At 36.7% G+C, this 13,714-nt stretch overlaps 1 protein-coding gene across 1 annotated transcript; it reads left to right on the top strand.

Moving 5' to 3' along the window:
- The first annotated feature begins 2,337 nt into the window (after nt 1–2,337).
- On the top strand, nt 2,338–13,422 carry ABC1 (ABC transporter 1). The gene is made up of 8 exons (XM_039036643.2): nt 2,338–3,060; nt 3,244–3,469; nt 4,429–4,581; nt 5,475–5,633; nt 6,250–6,409; nt 7,592–7,701; nt 12,362–12,478; nt 12,841–13,422. Exons 1-8 carry the CDS (start codon nt 2,540–2,542, stop codon nt 13,204–13,206), a joined length of 1,812 nt encoding a protein of 603 aa, XP_038892571.1. The 5' UTR covers nt 2,338–2,539; the 3' UTR covers nt 13,207–13,422.
- The last annotated feature ends 292 nt before the right edge of the window (nt 13,423–13,714 follow it).

Raw genomic sequence — 13,714 nt, 5'->3', positions numbered from 1 at the left:
ATCCTTGTTATCAACGGTCGGTTCTTAAAATATGCCACATTTATCCCAACATCAAAGATGTGTACTGTTGTGATGACTGCCCAACTGTTCTTCAAACACATTGTGAAATTATGGGGTGTCCCCCGAGCATTGTTAGTGATCGGGACGGGAGATTCACTGGGACCTTTTGGACAGAATTGTTCAAGATATTAGGATCTATGCTGAACATTTCCTCTAGCTATCATCCCCAAACAGACAGCTAGATGGAACGTTTTAATAGCATGCTTGAGGAATATCTGCGTCACTTTATCGACGCTAGACAGAAGAACTGGGTCTAGTTGTTAGATGTTGCTCACTTCAGCTTTACACAGTTAGCAAAGTATGCGGCAGACCACTCATGCCACATCTGGTGGACCATCCCTATGTGGGCAAAAGCCCTCAGGCGCATAATTTCACTAAGGAGTGGAGCCAAACCTCTGAGATAACTCGCGCCTGTCTAGAAAAAGCGTCAAGGAGGATGAAGAAGTGGGCTGATAAGAAGTGTAAGCCCCTCGAGTTCCAAGCTGGAGACAAAGTGCTAATCAAACTACGACCAGAACAATTCCATTTCCGAGGCCAGAGAGACTAACGTCTAGTATAAAAATACGAAGGGTCAGTGGAAGTGATTGAGAAGGTTGGGAAAACCTCGTATAGGGTTCAGCTACCCTTATGGATAAAGATCCACACTATCATCCATGTGAGTATCCTGAAGCCCTATCACCCCGATCTTGATGACGAGCAGCGGAATATGTTGATGCGCCCACCGTCATGATGAAGAATTCAGTTGAAAAGGAAGTCGTACAAATTCTGGATAGACATACTCGCTGTATCGGAAGACCAAGACGAGAACTAACAGAGTTCATGGTAAAGTGGAAGGGCCTCCCTGACGAAGAAATCAGTTGGGAGCGCGCTGAAGACTTGAAAAATGTAGCTCTAGCAATCCCTGAGTTCGGGCAGGGTTGGTTGACAGGGATGTCAACCAATTAAGTAGGGGAGAATGTCACAGTCATGCTTGTCCAAGGCCTGTTGCCCATGATCACATGCCCGATCCAACCTCTTTTATCATGTTTTCATGTCATGTATTGTATTGTTAAGTTAGCTTGCTTTCCTTGTATTTTTGTTGTAAGTGACCACTTGCCCTTTTGCATATGCAAGGGTGTCCGTTGGCTTTTTGTTCAGAATGCACTATATGGGGATAAGACTAATCATCACTTTTCCATACCAGGAGTAGTACGCTCTAAAGCCGCTGTTGTTGTTCATTGCTTTCTAGTCTACTATAATCTTTCTTTCTCTACTCATACACAAAAAAATTCTTGCGAAAACCTTTTTCTCCAAACCCATTTTCTAAAACCGTTTTCCTTAAAAACGAGGGTGGAGGTTGTGAGAGGCACTCGGTGTGCCATTGACGTTCCGTATTTGGATTGACTGACTTGTTCGTGAGCAGGAACAAGTGCTGCACAATTGCTAAGAGAAGCTTCCAAAAGTGCGATTGTGACACAAAGCGTGTGGACATTCTCGAAGTTGGAGTCTTGGAAGAGTGCTTGTATCTCCAAAGGACTCCAGTCTTTTAAGTGTGGTTAGCTTTAGAAGTCAAGAAGTCTTTTGATTGTAAAGAATTTCCTCTAGGCTCTTTGTAATGTAGAATTGTTGACCTCCATAAATGAAGAGAACTGTATTTATAGAGTATTTAGATGGACTTTGTAGGCTTAGGCTTAGTTGGTCATGGACCTAGCACTTGGGCCCCACTAATTGGACTTAGCTTTATTTGTCAATTTGGAACAAATTAAGCCTATTTTTGCACTCAATTAGAATTTAGCCCAACAAATAATATCAAATTGGATCAGAACACATGTCAAATCTTTTTTTTAACTAGTCCTAAATTAGGTGATTCATAGATTAATAACGTGACAATTTGTGATTGATCCAAAATTTCTCATTCAATGGTCAAAGATATGTTGAAGTCTATAAACTATTTTCAAATTATTACCTTTCAAAAATACCTTTTCTCATGCAAACTTAATGATTACTAATTTCTTGAAATCAAATTAAGAAGCATGACATCAGACAGTCATGATCAACTTTCATTGCCAATCTAACTATCTTCATGAAAGCTTAATAATGATCCGATATTGGTATAAGATTAGGAAAGATTGCATAATATTTGAAAAGATTTACGTGGACTTAGTATTCATTTGAACAAAAATTTACTAAGAAAGTATAAAAGAACCGGTAGTTGGATATAAGACGAAAAATTATTCTTTTATTTAAATTTTGGTGTCAATCTCACTTGAAAAGAACCAAGAAAGACTATTTCAACATGTTTCAAAATAGTTGTAGAAGGGAGAAACATTGGAGGGTTATTCACCCTTTCCCAATATGAATTTCTAATCCTTATTTAGACATCCAATTCCAAAGTGAAATGATGATTTGAAATCTCGGGCCCAACCACCAGATTTCCAGAGTTATATAGCATCCATACCAAACAAGTATTATGGAGTGCATGTACAACTAACGAAGGCCGATGAGTACACCCAAGGACGCTACCAGGCTTTTCAATGGCGTTTCTTTAATCGCAAGGGAACTTCTTCAACGCTCTCAACTCTTGGACATTCCCAGAATTGACAACTTCCAAACCCTTTTCTCTACACCTCTCAAAAAACTCGTTGTTTCTGTCACTGACATTTCCGGTCTCACCAGAGGCAAAGTTCGCCAAATTTCAAGTGCAGATCCCCACAATCGCGATTCTGTCGCCTATTTTTCTAACCCAATTCAATCCAATGATACTCACAATCCTTCAATCTCCGATCTTGGGGCTGCCCACAATCAGACATCCGTTTCAGATTCTTCACCTCTTTCCGGAAATGAAGACAACGCGAACAATTTGTTAATCGGAACCGAACCCATTAATGCATCTTCCACTACGTTCAATGGAGCACAAGGAGGAGAAGCATCCAGCGGGCAAGTGGAAGTAACCCCACCTCTCAAACGACGGAAGCCCCGGGAGAGAAGAGTACCCTCCACTCCCTTCTCTAGAGCGATCGGGTTTGTTCTCATCTCTTATTTCTCGTCAATTTTCTAGCGATATCGTTAGACAGTTTACTCAATACATTGATTTGCATAATAGAATTGTTCAACTATATAAGGAGTGTTAGAAATTTAATTGTTACTTGAGTAGTTCAACAACGGAAAATAGTTGGTGCAACTCAACCATCACCACTCTCATAGGTTTGCCGGGCTAGGGGCTGGTCTCGCATGGGGAACGCTGCAGGAATCAGCCAAGAGGCTTGTTTTTGGCTCAGGAAATTCGCAAAACCAACCTGCTGCCCTTTCCCCATTCCTCTCTGAAAAGAATGCAGAACGTTTGGCTCTTGCTTTGTGTAGAATGCGCGGAGCTGCATTAAAAATTGGGCAGATGTTGAGTATACAAGATGAATCTCTTGTCCCAGCTCCGGTATTTTTTTCATTTTAGTCCATCTTTCGAGCACTTTATTATTTAAAAAGAAACTAAGAAGAGCTGAACGGGTGATACGTATTGAGTACACATGTTCACTGATTCCTGACCATGGTTAATCTAATGTGTGAAAATTTCTAAATTTTCCATATTGCCTCCATTCATTGCTTGTCACAGAAGTAGAATTTCAGAATTAAATGAGGTTCATGAAATAAATGAAAAATATATTAATATATCATTTAATGACATGTCAAATTATGTATGGGGTAGTAGATACTACGGTAGCACTAGAAATTTTCCCACATTAGGTTAACTATGGTCAAGATGCATACTCAATCAACATTAAGCGTCAATTTGTGGAAGTCTACTTTCTCTAGTTTTGCACCTCCTTGTCCTATTTTATGCTACAAATGCCTTGAGAGAATTGTAGAATTTTGGAGGAGTTCAATGTCGTTGACGAGCATGTCTATCATTAGGTTTCATGCCTCTCTTTATGTTGACTTCTAAGTTTTTTTTTGGTAACTATCCAACAACCTTTGCCCTCTTTCTGATCTCTTTGGTTGTTTCTTTTGTAAAAGCTCCTCTTCTATAGCTTGTTTGTAATTTTATATTCTTTCATCTGTCTTGATGAAAGCAAATGCTTGTAGCGTACTTTGATACCATATCTTAAAATGTACTCTCTCTCACCTTTAAAAGTTTTAGTAGAGAAAATTTAAATAATATTGTCCTATCGATTAACTTAGAAGTTCCATCAACTCAAATACACCACCATTGAGTTTGCTTATATGGTCATGATTAAAGGGTCTACAATCGAGGCATTAAATCAATGAACATGGTTATCTCTTTGGCAACAATAATTTTGTCTAAATTAAGCATTTTTTTCCTTTTGAAGTCTAAGATTCTCCTGTATATTCCATAATTAAAATATGTTCATATCATCTTTCTGTTTTGTCACACAGATCTTGGCTGCTCTGGATATTGTACGTCAAGGTGCAGATGTAATGCCTAGGAGCCAGCTGAATCAAGTATTGAACGTTGAACTAGGTCAAGATTGGTCCTCAAAGTTGATTAGTTTCGATTATGAACCAATGGCTGCTGCAAGTATTGGCCAGGTGCTCCACAACTACACCATTCATTTCTTTTAGGCTAATTTATGAAAAAGTACTTCTAACTTTGCCTTTTGTTTCAAACATCTCTATTCTTTCAAAAGTTGCAATACTACCCTTAACTTTTCAAAAAGGTTTGAAAACTACACTTAGAGTAGAAATCCTTTAGAACGTTCGACGGAAATCAGACTTGAAATGGTGTGGTAGTTACCTAGAACGGAAATTTGGATCGCCATACCATTTTTAGGTCACCTCCACATCATTCTAGGTCTCTATTTGTGTATGATTCTAAAGGATTTCTACTCCAAGACTAGTTTTGAAACCCTTCTGAAAGGTCAAAAGTAATATTGCAACTTTGGAAAGAACAAGGTTCAGAGCGTCCTTTATGATTTAACCTCTATTTTATGGTTTCTACTGGTGATGTGATGGTACAATGTAAAATGGATTTGCACACATTTTATTTGATGGTAGACGACCATGATATTTCCGAAGGGGCTAGGCTCAAATTATGCATAAGCCATATAATGGTACACAATCGTGTAATGATCATGTAGCTGCTATGGATTAATGGAAATGGTTCTTTTCTGTCAAAAAGAAAAAAAAAAAAAAAAACTTGCTGCTGTGGAGCATAAATTAGCAGCTCTTTCTACCATCCATATTTTATCTATTGTAATACCATATTTAGTTGTCATACTAGCCTTAGTCCATGCTGGTATTTTTCATCATATTTTTTATTTTCAGGAATGCCAAGATAACATAAGTGATGTAGTCCTTCGTTCTTTCAGAATCATGTTTAGATATTCTTGTTCCTTATTCATTACTGATGTGCTTGAGCTTTACCTTCTTATTTGTTAAGACTGTTTGAATTATTAGTTGAACGCTTTTTAAAACTGATTCAGGTGCATAGAGCTGTTACAAAGAATGGTATGAAAGTTGCAATGAAAATTCAGTACCCTGGAGTTGCAGATAGCATTGAGAGTGATATTGATAATGTGAAACTCTTGTTGGATTATACTAATCTGATTCCAAAGGGACTTTATCTTGACAGAGCAATAAAGGTATTTTATTGTTCTCTTTGATGATGTTTTCAACATGCTTGTGAACCTAGATACTCTCCCTTATTGGCTCTAATCATTTACATATTTGTTTTCTATTGCTTGGTTCTCACTCAACATCCTATTTGATTTTGGTTTACATCTATTGGAAGTTTTAGGATAATAGATGACACATCATAAATGTTGATTTGATTCAAACATTAAATTAGGATAAGAGATATACTGATGATTATGACCTAAAACTGGATCTTAATTTTAACTCACCTGTCGGTAAAAGTGGAGGTGTCTTAAACCAGATAACCATATTTTCCTGGAGTTATTGGACTAGTACTTTTGAAGCAGAGTTCTGTGTTTTAAACTCAACTACAATAATTTTCTTAAATCTTTTGGGATCATTAAAGCCCTTATGTTAGTTGATGGTGCAATATACTTCATTATTAACAGATAAATCTATTTATTTTCATGGTTCTTATGCCTAATAACGTTTATAGATAAAAATGTGTGTTGATGTTGGTGTTGGTATTATCTACATAGATAAATATGTGTGTTGATGTTGGTGTTGGTACTATCTACATAGATAAATATGTGTGTTGATGTTGGAGTTGGTACTATCTACTAGGTGGCAAAAGATGAGTTATCTCGTGAATGTGACTATGTGTTGGAGGCTACAAATCAGAAACGTTTCCGTGATTTGTTATTTAACTCTCAAGGTTTCTATGTTCCATTGGTTGTGGATGATCTATCAAGCAAAAAAGTTTTGACTACAGAACTTATTTCTGGTACTCGTATATTTTCCTCTTTCTTGTTTGCTTAAACGTGTTCTAATTTTCCCTATTGTATGCATGTAATTTTTCTTTCTAACTATGATTTCGTGATCTTTTATCTTAACTATGTTTGAAGTCATCCATTCTATATATGCCTATATGAATAATTGTTGCGAATGGTAAAATGTTAAGCATACTACAATAGTTTGCCGCTCACTTCCTGTCACAGAAATGGTTCGTTTCCTTTTACATTGTCAAGGTTGAACAAATTATGGTTTTACCTTCGGAGGGGCAGAGATAAGGACTCTTCCCTTTTAGGCTTTTTATTTTTTTAAAGTCCTGTTGACTATAAGTTATGTTCTTTTCATGTATGTACTATCCCAATGTATTACCAAGAAATGCTAAGAAGAATTCCCCAAACATAGTTTGTCTAAATGGGTGAATTATCAACGAGAATAATAATCTCACTTTTTTATGAATTTTCTGTATGGCTTCATTGAGCAGTGCGTTGTCATTTCCCCATGTGGTAGGTAGGAGCTGAATTAGTCATGTTAGTGAATATTAAATTTACCTTCACATATCAACTTAAGCTTTTGGGTTAATTGGTGATTTAAGATGGTATCACAGCAAGGTGGTCCAATGAAGTCCTGTGTTCAAGTCCTTGCAATGTTGTTTCTTCCCCAATTAATATCTATTTCCACTTGTTTGGCTCTTTTACATATATCAAGGCCACAAGTGAAGGGGAGTGTTATATAATATTAAATTTGTCTACACCCATCAGGTTAAGCTTTTGGGTCAATTGGTGATTTAAGAAGTCAAATGAAGATTCTGATGCAATTTATGTTTTATGGTCCAACTGTTTGTCCAATTTCATAGGAATACACGTTATTAATTTATGTTGATGGCCAAATTGCTATTTCTCTTTCTCCCCTGAGAAATGTTTATTCCAAGTCACAACAATGTATGCACCTTTTAAAAATATATTTCTTTGATTCCAAAACAGAAGATAAACATAGAATAAGATCAATTTCTATCTATATAAGATAAGGTATTTTCAATCTATATAAAAAAAGATTCTATATCAGATCATGGCTCCATGTGCCAAATATTTCTTTTTCATTCTAGCTGTCTGCCGTTCAAGGTATATCTTTCCTCTATTTATATTCTAACCTCAATTTGGTGTTTTGTTTGCCACAGGAGTTCCTATTGATAAAGTAGCATTGTTAGACCAGGAAACTCGTAATTATGTTGGGAGAAAGTTGCTGGAACTCACATTACTTGAATTATTTGTTTTCCGTTTCATGCAGGCAAGTTTTTCAGAGCACATGTTTATGCGCAATTGGCAATGCAATATTTTTTTTAGTTGTCTAATATTTTTGTTTATCTTGTGTTAAATATATTACCAAGCTTGTGAATACTAAAAGAATGTACCTGGACAATTATTTTATTACTTATTTTTTTCAAAATTTGAGAAGTACTCTACACGAAATCTGCAAAGTTGCAACTCCAAAGGAGGTGATTTAGGTTTTCTTCCTCCATCTAATAAAGGTCATACAATAAAAATGACCCATCAACGAAGGCCACTTTCTTGAGAGCTGATCCGGAGTATTCACACAAACCATAAATAACCTTCCCAAACAAAGAACTTAACCTCTTTTGGAATCAAATCATGATCTTCCAAAGGGCTGAAAGAATAGAGACTCCGAGACCCATTCTTCTTATGAGAGAGTTGGAACTGCACATGGACTAAGCCAGGCAAGTGGAGCTCTGATTGTGACTCAAGTGGCTGGTTTCTTGTGAGTCTTGCAAGGAGTTGTTGATCTTCTTGTTGTTCTTGAATGTCCAGAATAACAATATCGATTCTTGGGTTGCCGTGCAAGGAGTTGTTGATCTTCTTGTTGTTCTTGAATGTCCAGAATAACAATATTGATTCTTGGGTTGCCGTGCACTTGATGTTTAGTAGATATTATAGCCATTTGTCGTGTTAGTTGTTCCATGACCCTTTAGATATCAAGGATACCCTTTTTTTGTTTCTTCCATCAAAGACTCAATCGACTTCATGCGTTGGTCTAAGGCTTGATGAGTTGATGAGGAAGTGTCAGTGTCCATGTGTGTGCATGTTCTTCCCAATTTGATTTGATTTTGAAAAATAAAACTAGGGCTGGATTGAGGGCTCTCTTATACTAGTTAACGTACCCAAGTTGGAAGGAAATCTTTATTGAAGAATGAAAGCTGTCCAAAATACAAAGGCAACCACCTATTTGTAAGTATTGGTGTTTGTTAGGAATCTTAAGATAATTCCTGCGCTGAGAAGATCCGAACAAGCAAAATACCACCAAAACAGGGGCACAACTCCCTGATGCTAAGATATATTGAGATATAAAGCAAAGAGCCTTCAACAATTACAATGGACTACTAAGCAAGTCACAACATCAACAGAAAGTAAAAATGTACTAAGAAACGATGAACCAACCATGGCATATTTGAGAGCGGCCCTCTCCTCTGCTGAAGATTGAGCCACAAAATATCCACCCCTTCTCCTTATTCCAAAACCTTTCTTAAACCTCCCTCTGGTGGTCTCCACTTCTATAATAGAGAGCACGTCCCACAAACTATCAACCTACTGAAGACTTGGTTGATTTCCCCTTCTTGCCCTTCCTCACGTATTGATGAACAATAGGAGGTCTTACAGTCTTTTGGTCAACATAACTAACAACCTTAAAATATTAAATGATGGACTGATCAAGTCACAACCTTTCTAATATAAACTAAAGTTGCTGAGTAGGTATAATCAAAATTACACCCAAGGACACCCAAGGGTAAGTTAAGAAAAGACAAGAATCATCCAAGAAACCAAAGAATGTTCTATAGCATTGAACGTTCAGTGGTAAAGAGTGTGGCAAAGGTGGTGAAGGAAGGAATGTAGGAGGTTATGACACAACTTGAAGGATTGTGACTTTCAGTGGAAGAAGTTGCTACGAAGGGAAAGAGAATAGGAAGAGGAAAGGGGAAAAAGAAGAAAAAGAAATAGAGGAACAAGTCTCCTATTGGTCGATTCACATCGAGCAGACAATCCACATCCTTTACCTTATAGTTTGAATTTCAGCCAACCAATCATTAAAGTTCTAGGATCAAATATTTCTTTTGTAAAAGGAGTTTATAGCCATCCACCTCCTAAAAGACAATCTTCCTAAAATACGTTTCTGATTGAGATTTAGATGTTAGTTTAAGCAGTGAGGATATTATGGATTCTCTAGCACAAGATGCTTTTGTAGAGGAGACTCTAGAGGTTTACTTTGCAGATGGTTTTGACACCATTAAACCCCTGATACTTTACACATATAAGAGAAGGGGTAGAAGGGGAATTGCACTAAAAATTACATCTGCTGAGGAGGATAACTGTGAGGATTTGATACGAGGGACCACTAAAATTGCTATAAAAAGGAATGGATGGGAACTAGTGCAGTGTGGACATTTTTGGTAAAGGTTGGAAGAGCTTTTGAGGAGAGGATTACTAGCTCTCTCGAATGTGCTGGTTTTACTTTACTTTCTTAGCAAGTTATTTTACTTTTGAGTACGTTGTTGCTGAGTACTTGTTTCCTTTCTTAGCTATTGTGTAATAGAAGCTTACTTCATGTCTTTATATCATCAATACATAGCAGAGCTCCATTACTCTATTCTTCTTTGTCCTAGTCTTGTTGGGTTTTACTGAGTGCAGGGAAGTAGATACCTAGATACTTTGTTTGAGAAGGGTGAAAATATTCAAGCAGAATTGTCAACCATAGTTCCTACCAAGTTTCTTTGCTTTGATTGAAAAATGGGGTTTTCAGATGAAATCAATTCCTCATTCTCCTTGCGTTAAAGTATAGCTTGGTGGTTTTGTCAAGAATTGAACTAATTTTGTGAATTTGTCGTGTTTATATGCCTAAGCCTTGCTTTTTTGGCCTTGTGAAGTTGTATTTTTTCTCTTAGTAGTGCAACCTGAAAGCGACAGTTCAGAAGTTGGTTTGATTTGTAGTTTGATCCTTACATTTCGGCCTTCTCATATGCTCATTGGACTTCTGTCGGCTTTGGCTTTATAGTTTATGTGCTATCTGGTTTTGATTTCCTTTTTGGAGCTGGTTTGTTAGGTTTTAAGTGTTTGCTTTTGTCTTCTCCTCTTTGTATCTCAATAGTATTTCTTATCATTTTGTTTGTTTGTTTATTTGTTTTTTTTTTTTTTTGCAATTTCTCTATCCTCGAAGGTTATTGTATCCTTGAGTATTAGTCTCTTTTCATTTTCATCAATGAAAAGTTATGTTTCCTTTTCAAAAAAAAAAAAAAAAAAACAAAAAAGAAAAAAGGTCAATGCAATGTTAAATTTGGAGGAAGTAGCATAGTAGTGAAATGCACCTGAGTAGAGCATTGGTGCCAATGTTTGATCATAGATTAAGTAAGTTGGAGGGTGTTTGAGGGTGTGAATCCTATGGTAGGCTACATCAAGTTGTAAGGTACTTTGTGGTTAATCGCCTTTTGAAATCAGATACGTAGGGTTTGGATGGCATGCATTGAATTGGCCAATGACCCAACTATGTCTCATCATGATGAGGGACCTTTACGCTTTACATTTTTTTAATAAGAAAACGAGCTTTCATCCAGAGAAATGAAAGCTGTCAATGATATTGTAGGGGCTTTACAATGTTGCACTGTTACTCGTTACTCGTCTTGACTTGTCATTTGCTGTAGATAAGGCATGCCGATTTCTATGTACTCCAATATCTCTTAATTGGAATGGTGTGAGCATATTTCATGCTATTTAAAGGGAGCTTCCAGCCATGACATTGACCTTATACCTTCCCCGGTTTCCGTCACACGTTACCTGGATGCAGATTGGACCAATACTAATGGTTATTGTATGTTCTTGTGTAACAATCTCATTTCTTCAACCTTTAGGAAGTAGAAATGTGTCTCGATCAGGTGTTGAATATGAGTTGAGTATTTGCAAATGATGCAGCCAAAGATCTTTGGGTGGTTTCAGTGCTTTCTGAAATGGACTTTTCTCCATGATCTACACCCATTCTCCTTTGTGACAATATTGGTGCTCCATATATTGTAGCTATCCTTCCATGCATCAGCAGACCAAACAGATCGAGATCATTCAACATTTTGAACCAGCTCAATGTTGTTTATCACTGAGCTCGCTTGTGGGGATGTTAAAGCATAATGTTAAGTTCATATTTTAAGGTTTACTGTTGCTGTGAATTCTGTTTATTTATCTTTATTTGCTGTTTCTGTATATGCTCTCTAAACCCAATAGTCATGTGCAACGTGTAGGGTCTGTTGAGTCTCTAGATTCTCTTAAACCTATGCGCCATTTTCTTCTTTTCAGAAATACAGAATACAACTTCCTCTCCTTGTTTTTCTCTCGTGAATTTTTATCCTTTGTTCAGTTTTATACTAATGAAGGATTTACTTCCTCCCCATTTAGAATTAATTCCGTTGACAAATCCTTCAAGATCCCAAATGTTGTGCGGAAATGCCTTCTAATGGCTGATAATGATTGAAAAATTTCTATTACAGGGGGATCACTAATGATCCCATTTGAAACTAGTTCTCATGAAGGGACGTTCAGAATCTAACTGACTTTATTTATAATCCTTTCCTTGACAAAACTGTTGTCTAATGACTAATATGCCATCGTATCCCAATAATATTTCTAATATACTCCTTACAACTGCATATGCGGTCAAATGCTCTACCACTGAGCAAAGGACCCTACAACACCAAATGGTTATCGTATGCTCCTAGAAAGCTTAGGGAACAATGCAATATCTCTACTTAATGATTTTAATGGTACCTTCTCATTTTATGTCTTTTCTCGTGCAAACATTTCATATGTTTTACGCTATTTTTTCTTGCCCGAGTTTCTTTCTTTCATCATCAATTATTTCCTCGTTCCAATTTGACTCTGTTTGTTGACTGTACCAGACCGACCCCAATTGGAGTAATTTTTTGTATGATGAAGCCACAAAAACAATTAATCTGATCGACTTTGGAGCAGCTCGTGATTATCCTAAGAATTTCGTCGACAACTACTTAAGAATGGTAAGTTCAGCTGTGATTTCTTTTCTTCTCCTATTTTACTCTTTTTCTAGCGCAAGGTGTCCTCGTAAGATTATGAACTCTAAACCTTCCAAATTATGTCAATTTCAAATTTGAGATATTAAACTTTGATTTCATGATCTTTTGTTTGACATTCTCAGTAAGTTTAGTTGGGTAATCGGTTTACTTCAGCATATTTATGAACTTGGGTTCAATTTTATCTAGATAGTGTAGGGTTTCACTATGATTTGATGGTTAGCTGGATGTAGGAACAGTCACAGTTATGTTGCCTAGTTCCAAATTGTATCATATTTGATGCTTTACCTATGTACCTAAAACACTTTTTGGATGTATTATTTAACTAGGTTGTTGCATGCGCAAATGGCGATAAAGATGGGGTAATTGAAATGTCAACGAGACTCGGATTTCTAACAGGAAAGGAATCAGAGGTGATGTTAGATGCTCATGTTCAAGCGGGTTTTGTTGTGGGATTGCCATTCTCAAAGCCTGGTGCCTATGACTTTCGAGCTTCAAATATCACTCATAGTATTACAAACCTTAGTGCAACCATGTTACGACACAGGCTAACTCCACCCCCTGATGAAGCCTATAGCCTTCACCGTAAACTATCAGGTGCTTTCTTGGCTTGCATCAAGCTCGGTGCTGCTGTGCCTTGTAGGCAACTATTATTCCATATTTACAACACTTATCATTTTGACAACCAGGATTAAGATTCGGAGGGATTAACATATTCATTTTGTTTTATTTTTCATTACGAGGGTAGATTGATACAATAGAAACCTCTTGTAACCCAGCAGATAAAGTACATTACATAGTCCGTTTTAGGGATTGGTGACTTACTCATTTAGTGACTTTGGCACTGGACGTTCCAAAAATGGGGTATTATTGGGTCAAGTGAATTCAATAATAGAGGTCTGTTGGTATTCTCTACTTGTTCTTATTCGGTTTTTATACTTTCACATTTGTTAATTACTCATTTTTTTACTTGGTATTAGTTTCAATGTTTAATGTTTTAAAAACATTTTGTTGTTTATGACAGTGTTCAATATGATGTAAAATTTACTACACTTGCGTAGAATTTGATATCATGTGATGTGCAAAAAGGAGATGAAGGGTCATAACTCCCAATGAAAACTGCTTAAAGTGCACTTTTTCTTTTGGCATTTGGAGCAATTTGGAGATGGAATAATATCCACAAATTGTTTCTTGGTTTTTCAG

The sequence above is a fragment of the Benincasa hispida genome, chromosome 7 (assembly GCF_027475165.1).
Source record: "Benincasa hispida cultivar pf3 chromosome 7, pf3_genome.v1.1, whole genome shotgun sequence".
NCBI lineage: Eukaryota > Viridiplantae > Streptophyta > Magnoliopsida > Cucurbitales > Cucurbitaceae > Benincasa > Benincasa hispida.
This window is presented reverse-complemented; position numbering and strand designations above follow the sequence as displayed.